At 45.3% G+C, this 22,885-nt stretch overlaps 1 protein-coding gene across 1 annotated transcript in view; it reads right to left on the bottom strand.

Moving 5' to 3' along the window:
* The window catches only part of LOC138248902 (zinc finger protein interacting with ribonucleoprotein K-like), a 100,316-nt gene that overhangs the window by 31,560 nt on the left and 45,871 nt on the right, over positions 1-22,885 (bottom strand). The window contains exons 7-8 of the mRNA XM_069202882.1: positions 13,263-13,352; positions 6,332-6,442 (exon numbers count right to left, since the gene is read on the bottom strand). Of these exons, the coding sequence (XP_069058983.1) occupies positions 6,332-6,442; positions 13,263-13,352 (201 nt within the window). The remainder of the gene's footprint in view (positions 1-6,331; positions 6,443-13,262; positions 13,353-22,885) is intronic.

Consider the following 22,885-nt stretch of genomic DNA (forward strand, 5'->3'; position numbering starts at 1 on the left):
CCCAACCCCACTTACCTGACCAACCCACCCATCTCCCCCACCCCGCCCCTAAAAACTAAACTACCCCGATACCCTCACCCGCCCTAAAAAAACAACCGACCCCCCCACCCTGCCCCTAAAAACCAAACTACCTCAACTCCCACCCCTAAAAACAAAAATACCCCGACCCTCCCACAAGTCCTTAATCCATTCCCCACCCCTAATAACTACCCTCCAACCCTGCCCCAACCCCACTTACCTGACCACGCCCTCTCCCGATCCAGTCTGCCTTTTTCTCTGCCTTAACCACGCATGTGTGTTGTACAGCACATGCTTGGTTATGGCAGTGAAAAAGGCAGTCGTTGTTCCGGCAAGCGTGGTTATACTTGCGCTGCAGATGAGTTTGTTGTTCTGGAGTCGTGGTTCAGGACGCTTCCCTGGTTAAACAACTACTTGTTTTAGTGTTATGTATTCTATATAGGGCACCACTCAAGCTGTACCACCAGGGCTTTTATATCACTTCTCTCTTTTGCCGGCATCCTCTGCAAACAAGTTGCAAGAAGAAGTTTGTAAAGCATATTTCTGAAAATGTCTTCTATTACCCCACCTGTACCAATATTAGACGTATTCCACTGGAAATTTAGATTGGCCATCTTCTCCTCCCACAAAGTTTTTTTTCTTTTTTCTGAACGATCTGACATCCCAATCTTCAGCCAATACTGATACTGTAGAAATGAAGCTGGTTTCTGGGTATATTGCAAGCCATCATTTTTTAAAGTTTGATACCTCAGATTGTATACATTTTATCAAAACAATATCACATAACTGTTTTACAAGAAATACAGGAGCACCATATATTAGATGGTTATTTAATTTTCACAGTTTCTGCTGTAGCTTCAATTCTGGGAGAGCGATAGGTGGCCTTTTCATTTAAATTGTACTGAAAGTTCTAATAAAGAAATTAACTCTGGCTAATATTCAATTAATTGTGTTTACCTTTAGACAGGTGGGCCCTCTGTTACTTGTTTCAGTGTATATATTGATATTTTGCGACAGATGATTCATATTTTGCTAAACTCTGCTCCTTGTAGGACGAGAAGACAAACTATCTTAATAACATTTGTGCCTCAAATAGATTACTGGTTAGTGACTTAAACTAAAGCTTGAAGATGACTTGATTAATAATCAATCACCTGGAAAACTGTTTTTGGTGGCTTTAACTGTGGCTCGTCAGTATCTTAGTTAATTGTTATATTGGCAAAAAGGAATCTTAAGAATGTTAAAGATATATTTGAATTTTAAATAGGGATCACAATTCACTAGTTATGGAGTTTAAGCTTTGTTTCGCCCTTACAGTTTCATATGAGTTACAACCTAGAAGAGAAGCTTTAATCAACAACGGTAGGTGACTCTGGTGGCAATCTGTGCGTTCTGATTTCATTTTGCACGAGATTATTCAGGCACTTTCTTTGGCTTAAACCTCTTTAAGTGACAATCTGGACTACTCTGTAACTAGGGTAGCTTATGATTCTATAGTTAGCACTATCATCACTGCTTTTTGTGTTCCTTGGCCTGATTGCCCGGTCTGCGGGAGCAGTAAGTGGTTTGATACTAGCTGTAGCAGGGCCAATCTGAAATTGAGAGCCACTTTGAATCACTCTCCTGGAGATTTTGAGCACATTATGGAATGCTCAGCTGATTATAAATTTGCCCTGCGATCTAGGAAGTTAGACTTCCAAGAAAAGGCCTGGACTGATCTATGCTCTGCTTCAGTCTTGGGGGACTCAGCTGCTTTCTTGAAAGTGGTCAATGGCCAATGCTTTAGAGGCTACCCCAGAAGGACAACTGTATTCCAAACTATGGGCCGGATAGGTGTTAGTGGTTGTTGAGGTGACCACTAAACAGTTTCTCTAGGACTTTGACTGAGTAAGCTGGCAGGCAGACAGGTATGTAGTTGATGAGGGGTGAGGGGGTCCACAGAGGGTTCCTTGAACAGAGGGAAGACTGTGGCATGTTTCCAGGAAGGTGGCTGTGGCGATGGAGGCATTCAGTATGGGTGTGAGTGTTTCGCTGACGGGTAGAAGTCCTTTGGCGAAGCTGTGGATTTTGGGCCCTAGCTCAGCCAGCACCTAGGGAAACTTAACAATCGCACACATTTATAAAATTAGACACCCGGGGTTGGGTGACTTGCGCGGCTCCCGCCAGGTTTTCCTACCCAGAAGCCCTTGCAAACCACAAACTTTGAAGAAAACAAAAATTTACCTCACATTTCTGTGAGGAAAACTTCTGGAATCTGCGAGGAGCCACACATTTTCTACCACCCAACATTGCCCCAAGTCTCCAGATAAAAATGGTATCTCACTTGAGTGGGTAGGCCTAGGGCCCACCACAAAAAAGGGCCCCAAACACAACTTGGACACACAACAATTTTTCACGACCATTTTTTCTTATGTGGATTGTTGTGGAGTTTGAGCCTTAACTCAGCAGGCACCTAGGGAAACCTAGAAAACTGGCACATTTTTGAAAACTTGAAAAACTAGGCAACTAGACCTTGGGCCGACTACCATTGACCCTAGTTCAATCCATTCGTGTTGCGGGTACCAGGCCCCACCACAAAAGTGCTGTACTGTTTTTGTCAGAAAAAAGTAGGGGAATGCTGAGTGGTAGGAATATTCTGGATCCCTGCAGATTTTGGAAGTTAACATCACAGAAACGCAAGAAAAAATACTGATTTTAGGCAAAGTCTGAAGTTTTCAGGGCATTATGGGAAAGAAAATGTTGTGGGATCCACGCAAAGCCCACAACCTTGTACTTCCCCTGGTGTCTAGTTTTCAGAAAATGTCTGGGTGGAATAGGTTACCTCAGGTGGTGGCCTACCAAAGCCCAAAAAATGCTGCCATTGACCTGTCTTAAAATGTGACTGTTTTCGGAAACAACATGTCAATACAATGCCCTTCAAACGCCACTGTACGTATGTCTGGTGGGCACAACTGAATTGCACCCCATTCTTTCCAATACAAATTGTCTGTAATGATGGTGAAGGTAGAGCCAGAATCCACTGTGACTGCCAACTCCACCTACACTAACATTACAAACAGGGCCTCCTCCCTTATGAGCATTCTGCTGAGTTTCAAGCTTTTTACTGCAAAGTACCACACTACTAACAAAACTTCCAGCTTCTTAATTATGACTTTTTGGGAATTTTCTTTAATGACAAATACCACCTTCTGGATATTCCTGCTTACCCTGGCAAAATGCCACACCTTTTAGCATTTTAAGCATGTTTTCCCAATGGCTGGGCATCCCTTGGCATTTGCTCTCCCCAATTTGTTGTTGTTCTTTGCTGCAATAGCGTTAAGATTAGCTTTTATATATATTGTATTAACTTGCACTAAATTTTAAGTTCTCTGCACTTAATTCAATTCTTTTGAGGCCATCACCGATCTTTCAATCCCTCTGGCAATTTCTAACATTTCCTGTAAATTGGGATTGCGGAAGCACAACAATTTTTCTTGAATGCGTTTGTCGTGACAGTTAACTACTATCTGATCCCTAGAATAATTGTCAAAATTGCCATCAAATTCACATTTAGAAGCCAGTTATAAAGTGAAGCTACTTTCCTTGCAGGGCCAAATTTAGATCCATCAATCGAAATTAGAAGATCCATCAATCGAAATTAGAAGATCCATCAATCGAAATTAGAAGATCCATCAATCGAAATTAGATAACTGCCAAAGTTTGTGAACCTTTGCTCCCACTCCAACGCGTGCGCCCTTGGTTCTGCAAGAGAGGGTGCGGGAATATTGCCATTTTTGTTGAAAGGTGGGCTCTTGTAATGAACTAGTAATGTTATTTCTGATAGAAAATGTGCAGCAAAAGAGTTCGTATACCTCCAATAATGCCATCCGAGGAGTCGCTTGGGTTGGATTCTCCAACTCGTCGCCAAAACATGTTATGAAGAATAACATGGCCAGGAGTCCATAACCTTGTATAGTGGTTTATTGGGTGAAGTAAACGGACAGCACAAGGTGATGCCTGTTGACTGCTCCAGATCCCACAACAACTATCAAGATCTGGAGCACTCAACCGGAACTCATGATCAATACTCCACTGTGGACCACAAAAGAGACCTTAATCTGGCTCTTAATGCAGAATAACAAAGATCACTGTGCCACAGTCTACACAGCCTAGCAGCAGACAGCAGGCATGATGGCATGATAAATTTTACTGAAATCTGGAGATTACAACATGGTTATACTAGAGCAGGTGCTTCCAAACAGTCGATCAAAAGCTACCAGTAGCTCCTAGAGACCTTCAGAGTAGCTCACAGCCTTGAGTTCATTTTTAAATAAGCTCAAGGTCATATTTTCCTTTTAAAGAAAAGGGAAGGCTGTGTTTAAATCAGATTTATGACCCAGGCTGGGGCACAGAGATGAAGAACTAAAGCAGTGAGGTATTTAACTCTTAATACAAATCCTTGTCAACTCAATGCTAGGGCTGTGAACAGAATGATGGCTTTGAATGCTTTTAAATGGGAGACAATGAAAATGAAAAATTACCTTAATGTTTGAGTTAACTCAAGAGAGCGTCAAGGATTAGCACATGGAGTGAGTGGATGTGGGAGAAGTCAATATGGGGGAGGCACAAGGGAGCCAACGCTGGAAATTAAATTAATAAAAACATTTTTTTTTTAAGTTAAAAGGACCATGTGGGAAACCTATCGATGACAGAGCAACATGGAATGTACCAGATAAGGGTGCTATCTGAGGGTTGATTATGCACATGAGGAACAGAACAAGAAAATATTTGCATGCTATGGAGGGCTGAAAGAAAAATAAAAAAATAGGAAAAGTCATCCAATCAAAACAATTGTAAAAAAAATACCCTTCAAGGGGGACGAAGAAGAGGAAGTTAATCCTTCAAAAATAAAAAGTAAGCAATTAAGAGTGACAAGAAACCAATGTTAAGCAATGGTCTGGCCATAAACCCAATTTTAGGGTTTGCTATGGTCCACAAGAGGTGTTTTGCAAAATACAGTCTAAAGCTGTCAGTAGGTGACACCTAATAAAATCAGTCAGGCAAGCAAAAGATCACATAAATCTTTGTCTACTGTGGACTCTGCGCTGTGACAAGAGTGGAGCCTGTGACCATGTCAACTAAAATATCTAATTCCTTTAAGAAAAAGTGTAAATTTGAAGGAGTATATGACTATCCAATAGTTTGGCAACAAGGGAAGCAGTGGAAAAGGGAGGTAGTATGCGGAGCTAGAAAATCTCCAACTAAGTAAAAAGGGAGGCCAAATTCGGTCTGGTGTGGTGTGAAATCACCCTAGTAGACAGAGTAAAACTGAGTGAGAGCTCAAAAGTCAGCCATTCACCAGCTAACAAGATAGGCATAAATGAACACTCTCCCAACCAGGTTGTTGCACTTTGGGCCACCCTTATTCCTTCACCAGGCATGCAATAAATGGTTAACAGTTGCAGTTGTGGTGCTTTGACTCATGGGTGGGTTTGAATTCCAGTAGTTGACTTAGGTATTTTCTCCATATATATGTTTTGGGATGATGAGTGACCTGAAACAATTCTGGCCTTGGTCCCAGCAGGGCTAGGACAGGTTTGGCGTTGGCATGGTACCACCATAGATACGCCTGTGAATGTACGCCTTAAGTGGCCTGCAGTCCAACATGGTTTAATGGAGTGGAAGGAAGGGGGCAGTCACCCACCCAGCTGGCCCATCTGAATCCTGTAGGAGAGTGAGGTGCGAAACAGTGTGCTAAGAAAGTGTACTCAAAAATTAAAATACTTATAGGCGTGTTTCTCAAGCCGGTTCTCACCAATATCCGATTAAAGGAGAAAAGAACAGAGGGGAACGAGGGGAAATAAAACAGGCAAAATAATCACCTGTAAGCTGTGGTTTGTGAACCTTTGTCATCTGGCATAGTGATACGGGCATTAAACATGAGCAGAAAAGCAATGCTATCCCTTTTTAACATCCCTTTATTCAGTTGTTTTTAAAGAACATAGTAGCTATTAATAACAGAAGCTATCCTCATCCAAAATTTTGAGGGCATAAAAGGCTACTCTTTCTAAAGTTCCTAACATCACAGGGAACTGGAAAGCCACCACTCGAACAATGGGACGTTAGGGATGGAACAAAAGAAGGAAGAAAAAAGGGGAAGGATAACAAAGAAAAAACAAAAGCAAGAAGCAGGTCAAACATCATTCTCATAGCATGGTTACTCTCCTCTGATATTCTACAAATCCTTTCCATTGCAGGCAAATGAATAACATCACAATGTGAGCTTAAAGGATATCACATACATGTCTTTTTAAGGCAGGTGTGCTTTACTCACCAGTAAGACTGTCAATGCTTTCTTTCAACTCAGAGTTCCAGTGGGCCGCAAAACAGGCATCTGTTTCTTCTTTCATGTTTGATGAAATGAGACTTGCGATATCTGCCATTCCTGTAAAAAGCCATCAATAATTATTTGTGAGTAAGGTGACAATGGGGAAACAATTATCAGCATACTCCAGTGCTCCCAAACCTTTTAGAACCACAACCCACTTTTTAGAACAAACACCTTCCGCAACCCACCTAGCATAATCACCATTAGGTGGGCGATTTATTTTTAATGTAACTAAAGCATCATGTGGCAATGCACTGTCATTTACAGACAGCACATTTTTCATTGAAATGGGCACTACATTTGCACAGACATACATTTTCATTGATAAAGTTAAACTGAACACAAATGATAGTGTGTGGAAATCGGGTTTCAGTGAATATTTATCATTTGTGCACCACCAAGTAAAGTGTCTTGATTTGTTTTGATCATAATAAAATTATTGCTTCCGTCACACTTCACAGTTTCCAAAAAAAGTGTTTCATTTTTGCTTTCCCAACTGCTTAATGTGTACAGGTCATTTAAAGGTATTTACATTTTGTTGTGTGTTACAAAAAATGACACCCTACAACCTTTTTCATTCACATGCTGTACACTACCAAGATTGTCAGATATTTCACGTTGCTTTTCTTTTTCTAACTGAAAATATTGTAAACAAGAATTACCGCATTTAAAAAAAAAAAAAATTGAAGATATAGGGGTCGATTACGACTTCAGCGGACGGAAAAGCCAGTCCGCCGAAGTCCCGATGGGCAGGTTGCTGCCAGTGCGGTCGTCTTCCTGCAGGGCCCATTACGAGTGTCCCGCTGGGTCAGCGAGCGGAAAGAAAGTTCCCGCCTGCTGGCCCAACAGGAAACAGCCTACAGCATTGTCTCTGGCACATAATAGAGCAGACGGTAATGCTGTAGTGCATAAGGTGCACCCCCTGGGGCCACCTACACTGCATCTCTGCCAGCCGTTTCATGGTGGTGCTACTGCCATGAACATGCTGGCAGAGAAGGGGTTCGTAATCCCCAGGGCAGCGCAGATGGCAGCGCTGCCCTGGCAGATTCGGACCAACAGCGCCGCCAGTCCATCCTCTGGCGGAACAGTGGCTACTGCCACGGTCATAATGTGGCTGTCAGACCGCCACCGCGTCCCAGGCGATCTTAAGACCGCCAGGGTCATAATGAGGGATTTGACCTCTGTTCTTGGATCGCCACCGCGTCAAAGGCGGTCTTAAGACCACCAGGGTCATAATGAGGGCCACAGCCTGACATTTGACCTCTGTTCTTGAAGTGCAGTGAATGTGACAAGTTAATACAGAGTTTAATGGTCCTTTAGTTATTTGCTTGGACTTTTATGACCCACAAAAAAAATCGTCTTGCAACGGACCGACAGTTTGGGAAACACTGGTCTAGTGTATTTATGGGCCTCATATGAGAGAGAGAGGGGTGAGCGAGAGAGAGAGAGTGGCTTGATATTGTGTCACTCTCAAAGAGTCACAGGGGGATGGGACGAATGAAGGTGGCTGAAGGGCTGCATGAGGTTGCCTGCCATCAGGAGGAAGAATGATTTAAAACAGCTTCAGTCAGACCATAACATGAGAAGAGAAATTATAATGTGCCAGCATCTATCAGAGTTTTGGTGAAGTCATCAACACTCTCCACAATTTCTTAGGAACTACCAAGTACAACTGATTATGTGGTGACCCTCTTAATTGTCGCAAGGAATGTTATCAGAGGCTGGTATGCAGTGGGCTCTTCACAAGTAACACTGGGAGATAAAACACTCACGTAGAAACTTTAGCAAGTTAGCATGTAAATGGGCAGCTACTCAATCCCAAATTAAGCGTAGTTAGAACTCAGGAGCATTTGTAACTGAATGAGCTTCGGAAACATTAAGGACCTCATTATGACCCTGACCATCCGAAGACCGCCAGGGCCACGGTGGCGGTTTCACCACCGGCGGGCCGGCGGTGAAGACCGCCACATTATGAGTGTGGTGGTTTGGCCTCTGCCAACCCGCCACATCCCAGCCTGTGCTGCCAGGGCGGTTGGACAGTAGGGCCGGAGATTAGCATCTCTAACCCAGCGGGATCATCAGTCAGCTTTCCACCAGGGTTTCCGCAGCAGTAGCACCGCCACGAAAACCCTGGCGGAAAGGCTACTGGTGACAGGAAATTGCTTTCCTGTCACCGGCAGATGACTCCCCCAAACCCCCCTGCAATCCCAATACCCCCCTTCCATACCAGAACCCCTCATCCCCCCTTCCAGTACAGCACCTCCCTCTCCCCAACCCCGCATACACACAAACCCACACCCATATGCACCCCGCACACACTCATTCGCCATCACTTACATACGCGCATTCACTCACATCCATACATGCATTCACTCACACGCATCCATACTCGCATTCACATAAACATTCCTACACGCACTCACTTCAACAATCACACACACATTCAAACACACATGCATTCAAACCCACATTCAAACACTCATATAAACACCCATACACATACACACTTACATTCACTTAAGCAGACAACACCTCCCACCCTGCCACCCCCCTCCCCTGTCGGAGGATCGACTTGTCCAGCAAGGAGGTCGAACATCAGGGAATAGGCGCTTCCACCGCCAGCAGCGCCCTGCCATCAGGACACCGCCAAGCCGTATTACAGGTCGTAATACGGCTGGTGGAGTCCTTTTGGTGGGGCGGGGCTGGAGATGGAACCGTCCCTGTGCCTCCGACTGCCAGCACGACTACTGGAGGATTTCCACACAAATTGTAGTGGAAATCCTTCAGTACTCGTAATATGGTGGTCGGAAGACCGCCAGCGCTGGTGGTCTTCTGGCGCCTGTGGCTTCGGAGACCACAGAAGTCATAATGAGGGCCTAAATCTTTAAGTGTTACAAAACAACTGTAAACTAATTTAAGTGAATGCCCCCCCCACCCCATCTTAAAAACTATTCTCAGTGGGGGAAGCCACTATTAACAGCAATACCTAAACAGGGCTACATCCAGGGGTAGTATTCCTCATGTGGGCTGACATCACTTTTCAATGTCGATGCAAAACTCTACTTGAAAATCCCAGTGGTGAGACTGGACCAAATCTTAGCTGGTCTATTTCATGCTGACCAAGCAGGATTTGTAGCAACTAGGCAGACATTACAATATCAGAAGGACTTTCCACCTGGTCGAAAAGGCACTGAGAAAAGAGGTCCTGACGATCTTGGTATCCCTAAATGTAGAATATGCATTGTATAAACTCCACTCAAAGACTTATTTTTATATTTAATAATACATATTTAATCCAATGGTGAAGTCGGATTTTATTAAATATATGGGAAATGTAACTTTTAGCAAAGTGACCTTTAGTCTGCTTGAAGCTGCTGGAGGCTAATGTGCATTTGCTGTCTAGCCACTGTCCAGTCCGTACTTGGCCTCAATGACGTGTGAAAGAGGTGAGAAAATTGCTCCCAGGAGCTCCCTGGGAGTGGGGAGATGCTTTCTTAACCCAGCAAGAAAACCTGCCGGGGTGAGTTCAGGAACTTAATTAACTTCAAAAGGGCCTGGCCTGTCATGAGCAAATGTTACTGGACAACAAGAAAGGGCCAGCCTTTGTCCCCGTAGTTAGCCTAACACCAAACACAGTAGGAGGAAAGTTATCTCCAGAACAGGCTTTGAGTGACCACAGAGAAAGGGACTGCTCATTACCCCGGCCACACCTCTAGGTGGGCATATAGGGGGTGATTCTGACCCCGGCGGTACTAGACCGCCGGGGCCAGAGTCGGCGGGAGCACCGCCAACAGGCTGGTGGTGCCCCGCAGGGCATTCTGACCGCGGCGGTTCAGCCGCGGTCAGAAGAGGAAAACCGGCGGTCTCCCGCCGGTTTTCCGCTGCCCTTCTGAATCCTCCATGGTGGCGCAGCTCGCTGCGCCGCCATGGGGATTCAGACACCCCATACCGCCATCCTGTTCCTGGCGGTTCGCCCGCCAGGAACAGGATGGCAGTATGGGGTGTCGTGGGGCCCCTGGGGGCCCCTGCAGTGCCCATGCCAATGGCATGGGCACTGCAGGGGCCCCCGTAAGCGGGCCCCACTTTGAATTTCACTGTCTGCATTGCAGACAGTGAAATTCGAGACGGGTGCAACTGCACCCGTCGCACCTTCCCACTCCGCCGGCTCAATTCTGAGCCGGCGTCCTCGTGGGAAGGGTTTTTGCACTGGGCTGGCGGGCGGCCTTTTGGCGGTCGCTCGCCAGCCCAGTGCAAAAGCCAAAATACCCTCAGCGGTCTTGCGACCGTGGAGCGGTATTTTGGAGGGGGAAAGTCTGGCGGGCGGCCTCCGCCGCCCGCCAGACTTAGAATGACCCCCATAGTCTCTGCACCATGGGAGAAGGGTTTATCAATCTTGAATTCTGAAGGTGAGGGAGAGTGTGGGATTATTTGCAGTAGAGAAACCAGGAACTGCTGAAAAAGTGAGTCGGGTTTCCCCAGGCACGGTTACCCCATAGATTATGGAAAAAGCAGGAATCACCCCCACCAACTAGCTAGTGCCAAAGATGGCACCCAAGCACCCTCTGTATTACGCTCTCTGGACCTGTGGAACAACACAAGAAGGACTGCACTGACTGTTGGAGACCTGTGAGGAGCACCAAAGAGCAGGACCGACTTATGTGTATCCAGAACAAAGAAGTGGACTCCAAGGAAGAGTTGGCTGAGCTCATGTGTAGCTACAGGGAAACAACAAGCTGCAACAGTGTTTTTCCGGAAGGGCCCAGATGACCAGTGGCAACTGGATCGGGACTCCACTGACACCCTGAGAGTCTGTAAGTGCCTCTCCTGAAGTCTAGGGAGCCATTGGAGTACTCCTGTGGTTGTCTGGGCACCAGAAGATAATTTGGAAACTTTTGAAACTTTTCTTCCACTGCTCCACAGCTTCAACAGGACTTGCTGGAAAAAGCATCTGACCGCCGGTTCCACAGCTCTGAATTGGATTTCGGTTCTGTCCTGCTCAAAAGTCCCCGCACCTCCAAAAAAAATACTAACTCCCTCTGCCTTGGAAACTTTAGTGAGAAATCTAAAAAAGCTCCAGAACATCAGGAGGATCAACCTGCTTTAGGTATGTGGCCCTTGGGTCCACAGAGGTGGCTATAACTTCAGCTGCGATCCACTGGAGGCGGATATGTCTTTTCTACTCTGGGACTTAGGAACATTTTCTACTTTGTCACTTACAGAGTTTTAACTGGAACAATCCACTCGGTGTATCCGACCCAGGCTTCATTGCACACTGCCTGAAACTGTCTCCATTGACTTACTTTGGGTGCTTTATTCTTTTGTCCTCTTTTCCCACTAAAATCTTTAGAAGTTCATATCTCAGGTTCCTCTTATTGGACTTTTTGTCTATTTTGTGAGTCATTGTGTTTATTAAATTTTTCTCTCTTTTTATAAGCTGAAGAGGGATTTCTATTGTGGTGTCTAACTCCTGCTAGATTGATGGTGATGTTTGGTAGCTCAGACCTTAGCAGGAGAGGATGTGGACTGTCAGGCTCCTTTGTTCGTTTATGGTGGTCATTTGTACATAAACAATCATATTTGAATGAAGCTGTGTCTCACATCAAATCGCTCACAAGCATAAACTTACTGCTCAAACGTGTAGTCCTACTATTGGGTGACTCAGGGGACAATAGCAAGTATCCACCCACAACCTGAACATGGAAACTGGCGGCACATTTACTTATAGCAGCTACACTCGCTATGGTTCATGCATGAAAGATTCAGACCACTCCACCAATAGCTCTGTGGTGGATCAGAATTTAAACCATCTGTGCTATAGAGAAGTGTTGGCCATGGTAAATGACAGATTGCATCAATTTAAAAAAATCTGGTTGCCATTTAAAACAAACATGTCAAAAAAGTCCCTCTGGGCATGAGGGCCTATCTGGGCATGGGAGTATATATCAAGTTTGGCAGAATGTCATTCTCTTTAAAATGCATTAATGTAGGAAATGCAAATGATATGTAATGCTATTCGGAGTTATTTATTTTTATCAAGATAATTCCTAATCCCGGTATTCGATTTTCTCCGTCCTAGATGGGGCGATTGATTCAGAGCCTTCTGTTGCCACAAACCTTTGTTTGCTGCAGGACAGAAGAAAGTGTTCCCCCCCAGCTCCCCATAAAAAAAAAATCAATACAGTTGTTAAAAAACAAATTTACACATTTATATTGTAAAGGTGCAACCCCTTTGTTCCCGCGCTTTTTGGTTCCTCTGTAAAATGCTCTGATCCCCTCTGGATTAAAGCAGCGGATTACAAGAGAGGAATGAGTAAGTACATAAACAAAATCTTGCAAAGGCCATCATTACAATATATCGACAGTCAACGTGCAAGAAGAAAATTTAAATTGGTACGTGATTTGTACCTTATTAATGCAGGTATTGACAATGACAAATATGTTGCTGTCATGAGAGCTAGTATTGCTTTAAGCCTTTGCAATTATTTTTAAACAACTTAATGAAAAATAGGTTTTATTGGTGCTTTGTCTATTTTCTTTATATCCCTACTCTGTCTTTTATTGGCTTGCTTTGAACTTTGTGATTTACAGTAGTATGGAGGCTACAGGGACAATATCTTCCCTGATGATTATTAATAATAAGACTGATCGGAGTTCACTGGATGGCACGGGAGAGACTGAGAAATAAACCAGATTCTGGATAAATCTGGCAGCACGTTTGAAAGATAAGCAAGGCGATTCACTGTACAAATGCAGTATCATATAAAGTACTCAGACTTCAAGGGGGAGTAGGTGGAGACGATAGTAAGCAATGGGCTTAGAAAGTGAACACTCACCCCCACCCCTAAATGTGTAAGGATGCTAACAGATTGGGCATTACCTGTGCTGACATTGCTGCTGTCATGTCTTCTGCCTCCATCAACAGGATCCAAAAACTTCACCTCAGGCTCAGATGAGAGAGAAGGAAATCCTGGAATACGTAAAACCAGCACATTTCAGACTCTAATACTGCTGTTACTGTATTCAAAATTAGGTCACTGCTCCTTCTCACTGAGGATTGCAGGTGTGATTCGGTTTCATTCCTGGCAGGGGAAGGAAAAACGCTTTTGTGTATAAACTTTGCTTTAGTTTCTTTGCAGTGGGGGTCCGTTCTAACAAAACCTGAATCCAAATGAAAAATACGTGAACAATTAGTCCTCAAACAGATATTAAGCACACAGTCTAGGGGTGAAAATAGGAAATGCTCCCTCGAGGTGAATCAAGGGTCAGAGTCTTCAACAAGCAAGGACAGTGAAATACTGTGAGGGCACCATTGAGAAGGAAATATACTAATATATACTGAAGTTAAAAATATCAGTCTTTGTTAATTACTTTGGACAGAAAAACTAGTAGCAAAGTAAATCAAAACATGCAAACATTAAACTCAAACAGAATGTGCTCTTGCATACATAAGCCAAGAGTATGAACAGAATGTGGGCCTGATTTAGATATTGGTAGAGGGGATTACTCTATCCCAAAGGTGACGGATATTCTGGCGCCAAAATCTAAATACCATTGTTTCCTATGGTATTTACATTTCGGCGCATGGGATCTACGTCACTATTGTGATGGAGTAACCCCTCTACCAATATCTAAATCAGGCCCTCTGTGTTTAAAACAAAACTCTTGGCTGACATTCAGGACTTAATTTAGAACAAGCATTCCAATACATAATGAAGGGCTGGACTAGCCGAAAGCCAGCGCGCCATCAGGCCAAATTCCACAGCTAACCATGTAGAGACCCGATACCTGTTTCTACCATGCAACAATAATGTCAATGCTCTTTGGTAAGTATGGTTGAGAGATCTGTAATGATAGGGATGCTTTAAAGCAGTGGTTCCCAACCCTTTGACTTCCGTGGACCCCCACTTTATCATTACTGGAACCCAGGGACACCCCAATGAATCATTATTAGAACCTGAGGACTCCCCCCACTGACTGCTGGGACCTAATCCGTTAATATTATTTAATTTTCTAAGCAGTCGCGGACCCGCTGAGGGGGCTTCGCGGACCCCCAGAGGTCCCCGGACCACAGGTTGGGAACCACTGTTTTAAGGCAAATGAGGAACCTCTTGCTCTGGATCGTCTGATACTCATAATGACTTAACTGATCTTCTAAAGTTAGACAACCAATGGTGGACAAAGGCTGTATTCAAAATCTAAATGCAAGAATGGGTGGTCCAGACCTTCTACACGAGTACGAGTTTGGAAGACTTTCTTTGGCCAGTTTAACTGTTTCCCATAAGGCACTGAACAAAGTGTAGAAAAAAGTTGGTCTGAGAGGTAATAGTCTAAGTGGTCTTAACGTGTTGTTCCAAACTACACTCCATGTTGACAAATGATCTATCCCTAATGCCTCCGGCTAAACCTTCTCTCCATCCCCTATCGGATAGTGATGGACCTCTTGAACAAATATATCCTGTGGGTAGGGAAACAACAGTATCCCAAGAGATGGGCCTCAATGACACCGCCACTGAGAAGGGCTCAGGAAAAGGGGGAGTGTGGTCCACTTTGTTTTTTTATGTCTATATAAAGTGACTCGAAGAGATGGACTCAACAAAAAACATAAATATATCTCCACTACAACGTTTCAGCTTCTGCCTTCCTCAGGTTCTACAAGATTGTGCTCTTAGTGGCTGCACAAATGACTGCTGGGTTTTCAAAAAGCATCATGAGTGAAGATTCCATTTAGAATGTGGAATCAATGCAGTCCTAAGATCTCCTGAGATATGCAGTAATCAGGTAGTATTCTCGGTGAAGTTCAATCCATCTGGATGCAAGGATTTTAAACAGTACATCCAAACGTCTTTTCTGGAGTCCAGTAGTTCTTACTATAAGACATCTGCCATACATAGTCTCCACTGTGTAGCTATAGATAAAACCTAATTACCATAGGAGGAGCATTTGTTTAGTTTGATAATCATTTTGGCACTGTTTGACACACCTTCACAAAAACTTTCCAAAAAAACATGTTCATCTACCTCAGCTCCTTCCTGGGAGGTTTTGGGGTGATCCATCAAGTGGGGGCCAAGAAAAAAGGCAAGTTCCAAAACGAAATTTCCACATGCAACTTTCTATAGGAAAATTGAACAGCAATACCACAAAATGGTTGAACAGAATTACACCAAATTTGGCAGAAAGCTAGATCTTAGTCCAGAAAGTGCGCTTTTTGTGATTTAGTGTTTTTTTAGGGGAGGGGCATGCAGCTAACCTCCCAAACCTTTGGTTTGACTCCGGGGACCCTGTCCCCTGGGCCTGCTTTATTTTATTTTGGGAAAGGGGGAGTGCAGCCCCCCCATCCTGAGCCCTGGTAGGCCCCAGGAACCCCATCCCCTGGGGCCGCTTTTTAGAAACCAGCATTTGCAATGCAGTGGGTCTCGCGTTCGCTCGAGTTAGAGCTATCAGCTATTAGTGTTGTAAATTCCTATCTGGACTTTTCTTGCCAGATAAATTGAAAATGAAAAGTAAAACAGTTGACATAAGTGAGCCGATTCAAAGCGCCACGGCCGCCATGAGCATGAGCGCGAAGGAGAGACACAAAAGGAAAAAGAAGTTCGCTCGCAGTCAAACGTATTGGCAAAAGTGCAATTATCCATGTGACAAGGCGGTAACAAAACTGCCCCAAGGAAGGGCAAATGTAAAGCATTTACCAATGATAACAAAGGATTTTTGAAAGGCAAGCCCATGAATGAGCGATAGTGATGGGAGTGCCATGGGGGTGGTTAAAAGCCCACAGATAGATTACAACAAGCCTTAAACCTAAAAATTAGAGGGGGTGTATGTCCCTCCTCTCCTGGGAACCAAATCGCCTGAGCCAATTCTTTTTTTTTTTAGGGAGGGGCAAGCTGCCCCCCATCCTCAAGCTTGCATGAGGCCTCAGGGGCCCCATCCCCGGGCCGATAGATTAATTAACAGGGGACATGTGGCCCTTCTTCCCTAGCCTGCATGAGGCCCCAAGTAACCCATCCCCCAGGCCACTGTATTTTTCTGGGGCGAGGGCGTGCAAGGGGCCCCACTCCCAGAAGATCATCTCTGGAGACCCCATGTTATGTTATGTTAATGAATTTATAAAATTCATGGCTGTCCAGAAGGATAAGTTACTTACCTGTAAATCCTAGTTCTCTTCCAGGGGTATCCTCATCAAAGTCATAAACATTAAATATTCCCGCCCTTGTGCGGGGACCCCGGAGCATATATAAAAAATACACATATTAAGTATGAAATGTGTACGAAAAATATATATATAGCATTTTTAGTATACAAATTTTCATACCAAACTCATATATACATGTGTAAAACAGCAATGCAGACTATAATTATAAACAGGCTAAAATGCTTTATTTCTATGGAGTTTTTTTTTTTTTTTTTTTTAATTCTTTTTAAAATTACAATAAGAGAAAAAATATCTACCAAAGCCCCACCACTGGGCCTAGGGAAATAAGCAGCAGTAATCCTCAGAGAAAAAAAAGAGAAAAAAACTACATTGAAAAACACTAGAGCATTCTCAGCCAATAGGCTGCATGCAGATTAACACAGGAGAACCATAAAAACTTTGTCACCGTGCCTTTAAGACCCTGAGCACCTCCAGTATCCCACCATGCCTCAGGGGTGAAGGAGAGGTGACAGTTGGTTCACAGTTAGGTCAGTACTTTTTTTACGGTGACAAGCTGTGTAGCCGATTTGACAGATAGTGTGTCCTGCACTTCTAGGCGACGTGCGTCCGGGGAGGAGGGTGGGTTGTTTATGACTTTGATGAGGATACCCCTGGAAGAGAACTAGGATTTATAGGTAAGTAACTTATCCTTCTCTTCCAGGGGATCCTCATCAAAATAGTCATAAACATTGAATAGATTAGCAAGCCCATCCCTTGGCTACGGACTGTCTAATAGAAGTGCAGGAATAGATATGTATCATGCAAACAAATTTCTCAGAGAGGCTTGCCCAACTTGGGCGTCTGCTCTTGCATCTGAGTCCAAACAGTAATGTCTAGTAAATGTATGTACAGACTTCCATGTAGCAGCCTTACAGATTTCAGCTATTGGAACATTATTAAGGAGGGCAGCAGTAGCCGCTTTTCCTCTTGTGGAATGCGCTTTAGGTCTAGCAAGTAGTTGTTTGTTAGCCAACTGGTATGCATTAACAATACAGGAAACTATCCATCTTGATATGGTTCGTTTTGATGCTGCCTCTCCTGTTCTCAAATGACCATAATTTATAAACAAGTGGTTGGAATGTCTAATCAACTTTGTTTTATCCAAATAAAATTTTAGCACTCTTTTTAGATCTAGGGAGTGCAACGCTTTCTCTGCCGGAGTCTCCGGATTGGGGAAGAAAGTTGGTAGAGAAATAGTCTGATTGATGTGGAATTCTGACACCACCTTCGGTAGGAATGATGGGTGAGTTCGCAGAACTACTCTATTGTCGTGAAAGACTGTGTACGGTTCTTTGGAGGATAAAGCCTGAATTTCACTGACCCTCCTTGCGGAAGTGATGGCTACCAAAAAAGCTGTCTTCCACGTAAGGTGTTGCAAAGAGGCTTTGTGTATAGGTTCGAAAGGAGGGCCCATAAGTTTTGACAGTACTATGTTCAGCTCCCATGGAGGGGAGGGTTTCCGAATGGGCGGAAAAACTTTTTTCAAACCTTCTAAAAAATCCTTGACTATTGGTTTCGTAAAGAAGGATTCCTGAGAAGGTGACTTACGATAGGCTGTAATGGCAGATAAATGTACCTTAATAGATGATACCTGCAGACCGGATTTTGCCAGATGGAGTAAGTAAGACAGTATGACCTCCTCCTGAGCTCGTATGGGATTCTGACCTTGCTGACAGCACCATATGTAGAACCTCTTCCACTTAAACGCGTAAGAACGCCGCGTGGAAGGTTGTCTGGACTCCTTCAAGATGTTCATGCACTCCTGCGAGAGCCCTAGGTGCCCATACTGCAGGAATTCAGGAGCCATGCTGTCAAGCTCAGAGAGGGCAGGTTGGGGTGCAGGACCCTGCCCTCCATCCTGCTCAGAAGATCCGGTCTGCACGGCAGCCTCCTGTGAGGTTGTTCCGATAGGTTGAGGAGATCTGTGTACCAGAACTGACGGGGCCATTGCGGAGCTATGAGAATCATTCTGGTGCTGGATCTGTAAAGTTTGTTGATCACTGCCGGTATGAGGGGGATCGGTGGAAAAGCGTAGAGAAATATCCCTGACCAGTCGATCAACAGGGCATTCCCTCGAGGTCCCGGACGGTAGAACCTGGACGCGAAGTCTGGGCATTTCTTGTTTACCTCGTCTGCGAAGAGATCCAATTGAGGCCGACCCCATTGAGCGAAGATGTCTTCGACGACTTTGCCGTGTAGGACCCAATCGTGGGCGTCCTCTTGGTGTCTGCTCAGGAAATCTGCTTCCACGTTTTGTTGACCTGGTAGGTGAACCGCTGTAAGCGACATTCCTCTGGCCAAGAGCCAATGCCAGATTGTTTGGGACTCCCGAGATAGGGGTAGGGATCTCGTTCCCCCTTGTCTGTTCAAATAATACATTGTGGTTGTATTGTCCGTTTGTATTAGGAGAGATTTCCCCTGAATCGATGGAGCAAAAGACTTGAGAGCTATATGGACCGCTCTGAGCTCCAGCAGATTGATGTGGTACGTCCTTTCGTTGTCGGACCACAGGCCCTGAGCTTGAAGGGGACCTAGATGAGCCCCCCCATCCCTGAAGGGACGCATCCGTTACCAGAGTGTCGGATGGAATTACCTGGTGAAACGGAGCCCCTACTGACAGGTGAGGTCTGTACATCCACCATTGCAATGACTGACGTGCTGCTATCGGCAGCCGCACTCTGTCCTCCCAGCGACCTGTCCTTTGTCTCCAGGTGTTCTCCAACGCCTCTTGGAGGGGCCTCATATGCAGCCTGGCATTTGGGACAATGAAAATGCATGATGCCATGGAGCCCAGCAGAGATGTCACCTGACGGGCCATAGGTGCATCGGATTTTAACAGGTCTTGACACTTTTTCTTTATTGATAATAGTCGTTCCTCCGAAGGATACACTCTTTGGAGCTCTGTGTTTAGTATTGCTCCCAGGTAGTGGAGGTTCTGCATTGGAATCAAGGTGGACTTTTGGTAGTTGACCTGAAGATCTATAGACTCGAAAACCTTGAGCACAATGTCCCGATGGGTTCTCGCCTGATCCGGAGAGGAGGCTTTCAGTAGCCAGTCGTCCAGGTATGGGTAAATGAAGATTTTTTGTTTTCGTAGATGTGCCGCTACCACTGCCACGCATTTCGAGAAAATGCGGGGGCAGATTTCAGGCCGAATGGTAGCACCTTGAACTGATAGTGCTATGAGGCTAGCTGGAAGCGCAGGAATTTCCGATGCTTGGGAACTATCGGGATGTGAAAGTATGCATCCTGCAGGTCGATGGAGCACATCCAGTCTCCCTGATGTAGCTGAGGGAAAATCTGGTGAAGAGCCAGCATTCTGAACTTTTGCTTTCTTATGTACTTGTTCAGTAGCCGTAAGTCCAGAATTGGTCTGAAAACTCCCTCTCGGCCTTTTTTCGGCACCAGAAAATAGTGGGAGTAAACCCCCTTCCCTCTGCGCGAGTGGAACTTTTTCTATTGCCTTCTTTCGTAAAAGGGCGAGAGCCTCTTTGCGCAATAGGCTGACGTGAGACGGATTGCATTTTGGCTGGTGGCAAGTGCAGTGGAGGTTGCCTGAAAAGAAGAGAGTAGCCATTCTCGACAATGTTGAGCACCCATTTGTCTTTTGTTATAGCACGCCACTCGTGAATAAAGTCTGTGATACTTCCCCCCACTGGAGTGGTGCACAGTGTTAAGGGAAGCGAGTCCTCATTGTTTGGCCGGCGCTTTGGGTGTGGACTGTTGTGGTCTACTTGTTCGTGGTCTTACGGGACTGAAAAAGTGGGCGTCCTTGCCTCTGCTGTGGCCTCTGGGACCAGTGAGGGGTTTGAACCCTCTGCTGGAAAGGGTGCCTGTCATAAGGCCTATACCTTCGCCTGAAGTCCTTCTTCCTCTCCAGGCCTACTGCCCTCATGGTGTCCACTTCCGTCTTCATGCGCGCCATTTCTTCGTCTGTATGGGTACCAAACAGCGAGTTCCCGTTGAACGGAAGATTTAGGATACGCTGTTGTGCTTCCTGTTTTAATCCAGTCAGTCTCAACCAGGAAGACCTTCTTGCACAGATCCCATGTGCGTATCCATGTGCAGCTAAGTCTGCCCCATCTGCCGCTGCGCTGATGACCTGGTTGGAAACCAGACATCCCTCTTGAAGGATCTCTTGGAAGTCCTGCCTGTCCTCTCTAGGTAACTTTTCTGTGAACCTGTTCAGAGAGTCCCACAGTGAACGGTCATATCTGCCTAGAAGTGCAGACGCGCTGGAGACCTTCATCATAGATGCCGCTGTGCCGCACATTTTTCTCCCCAGAGAGTCTAGATGTCTGCTCTCCTTGTCCGGTGGGACCGTGGAGGATGATGCTACCGAGTGAGTCTTTCGGGCTGCGGCCAATATGACCGAGTCCGGCGGCAAATCCGTTCTGAGAAATAAAGGGTCTTATTCAGGCGCTTTATATTTTTTCAAAATCCTAGCAGGAGCCGAATTGAGCTTTTTCGAAACCGCTCTATGCTGTAGAGTCTCAAAAATGACAGATGAGGAGGTTGATGGTTCTGGAACCTCTATATTTAGCTTCTGCGCTCCCCTGACAAGCACCTCATTAAAAGTAGTGATGTCGTCCACCGGTGAAACCCTAGCTGGTGGAGAATCTGTTACGGTGGGAGAGTAACGCCTGACGGATGACCCTGACGATGACCAAGAAGGCGACCTTCTGTGTCTTGATCGTGACCTGGATCGCCACTGGGAACGAGATCTGCTGCGAGATACTGTAGCAGAGTGCCAAGGCCTCGTGGTCGGCTGGCGAGAAGCAGAACGAGCCCGTTCTGCTCGCGTTGTTGGTGATGGTGTTCTCGGGAGAGAGGCAGTAGGAGAGTACATCCTTGAATACTGGGAGTCTGGGGAGGCCGTTGGTCTATTAAGGCTCTCCAACCATCTTGGTGCCAAATTGATGGGTGAGACATGCCCCGACGATGCCGCTCTCGACCGAGATGAACCACGTCTTATGGAAACCACTGGAGATGGAGTGGTCTTTTCTGCTGGCGGAAGCCGATGCTCTGCTCCCTGCGAGACAGGTAAAACCTGCGTTGACGTCGACAGCCATAATGACGTCGAAGGGAGCGCCGCCGGTTGTTCCTGCCTTTCTTGACGTCGAGGGGCACGAGACCTTCGGCGGCGAATGTGCACGCCGGTGATGGCTCGACGTCGATCGGCGGGTTGCCGTCGACGGAGATATGCCCCTGCGGTGGCCATGTTCTCTCAACGTCGTATCCTTCGACGTCGGTCGGGTCGCCGTCGACGGCGATCTATGACGGTGAGATGGTGGCAGCGACGACGTCGACTGGGAACAAACAGGTATCTTCCTACCTGCTGATGTTGATCTAGCCTCTCTCTCCTGAGATGAGAGTGGCTTGTTGGCTGTCTGGGAAGCGAAGAGGATGATGATTTCTGCCTCTCGTGAAGCCCATGAAGCCTGATCTTTTCTCTGTCCTTCAGAGTCCTCTTCGACATATTCTTGCAGTGTTTGCAAGTGTCAGGGCAGTGACTCTGAGGCAAGTACACAATGCAGAGAGTGTGTGGATCTGACTGGGCCTTCTTCTTCCCACAGGAAGGGCATTTCACAAAAAGTGAAGGCATTTTTCAGTCAGGAAAAAACTTCCAGACTCAGACAATGATGTTAGATGTCGAGTAAAGTAGGAAAAAACGCTTTTTAAAGTATTTTTCTAAGAAAAACTCAGACAAAATGAGAGCTCAATGCTCCAGGATCCTCTCAGAAGAAGCCGGAAAAAAGAACTGACCTAACTGTGAACCAACTGTCACCTCTCCTTCACCCCTGAGGCATGGTGGGATACTGGAGGTGCTCAGGGTCTTAAAGGCACGGTGCCAAAGTTTTTATGGTTCTCCTGTGTTAACCTGGATGCAGCCTATTGGCTGAGAATGCTCTAGTGTTTTTCAATGTAGTTTTTTCTCTTTTTTCTCTGAGGATTACAACTGCTTATTTCCCTAGGCCCAGTGGTGGGGCTTTGGTAGATATTTTTTCTCTTATTGTAATTTTAAAAAGAATTAAAAAAAAATTAAAAAAAAACTCCATAGAAATAAAGCATTTTATACTGTTTATAATTATAGTCTGCATTGCTGTTTTACACATGTATATATGAGTTTGGTATGAAAATTTGTACACTAAAAATGCTATATATATATATATTTCGTACACATTTCATACTTAATATGTGTATTTTTTATATACGCTCCAGGGTCCCCGCACAAGGGCGGGAATATTCAATGTTTATGACTACTGATGAGGATCCCCTGGAAGAGAAATAGGGCTTCCCAGCGCTAGACC

The sequence above is a fragment of the Pleurodeles waltl genome, chromosome 8, assembly GCF_031143425.1.
Source record: "Pleurodeles waltl isolate 20211129_DDA chromosome 8, aPleWal1.hap1.20221129, whole genome shotgun sequence".
Lineage (NCBI taxonomy): Eukaryota > Metazoa > Chordata > Amphibia > Caudata > Salamandridae > Pleurodeles > Pleurodeles waltl.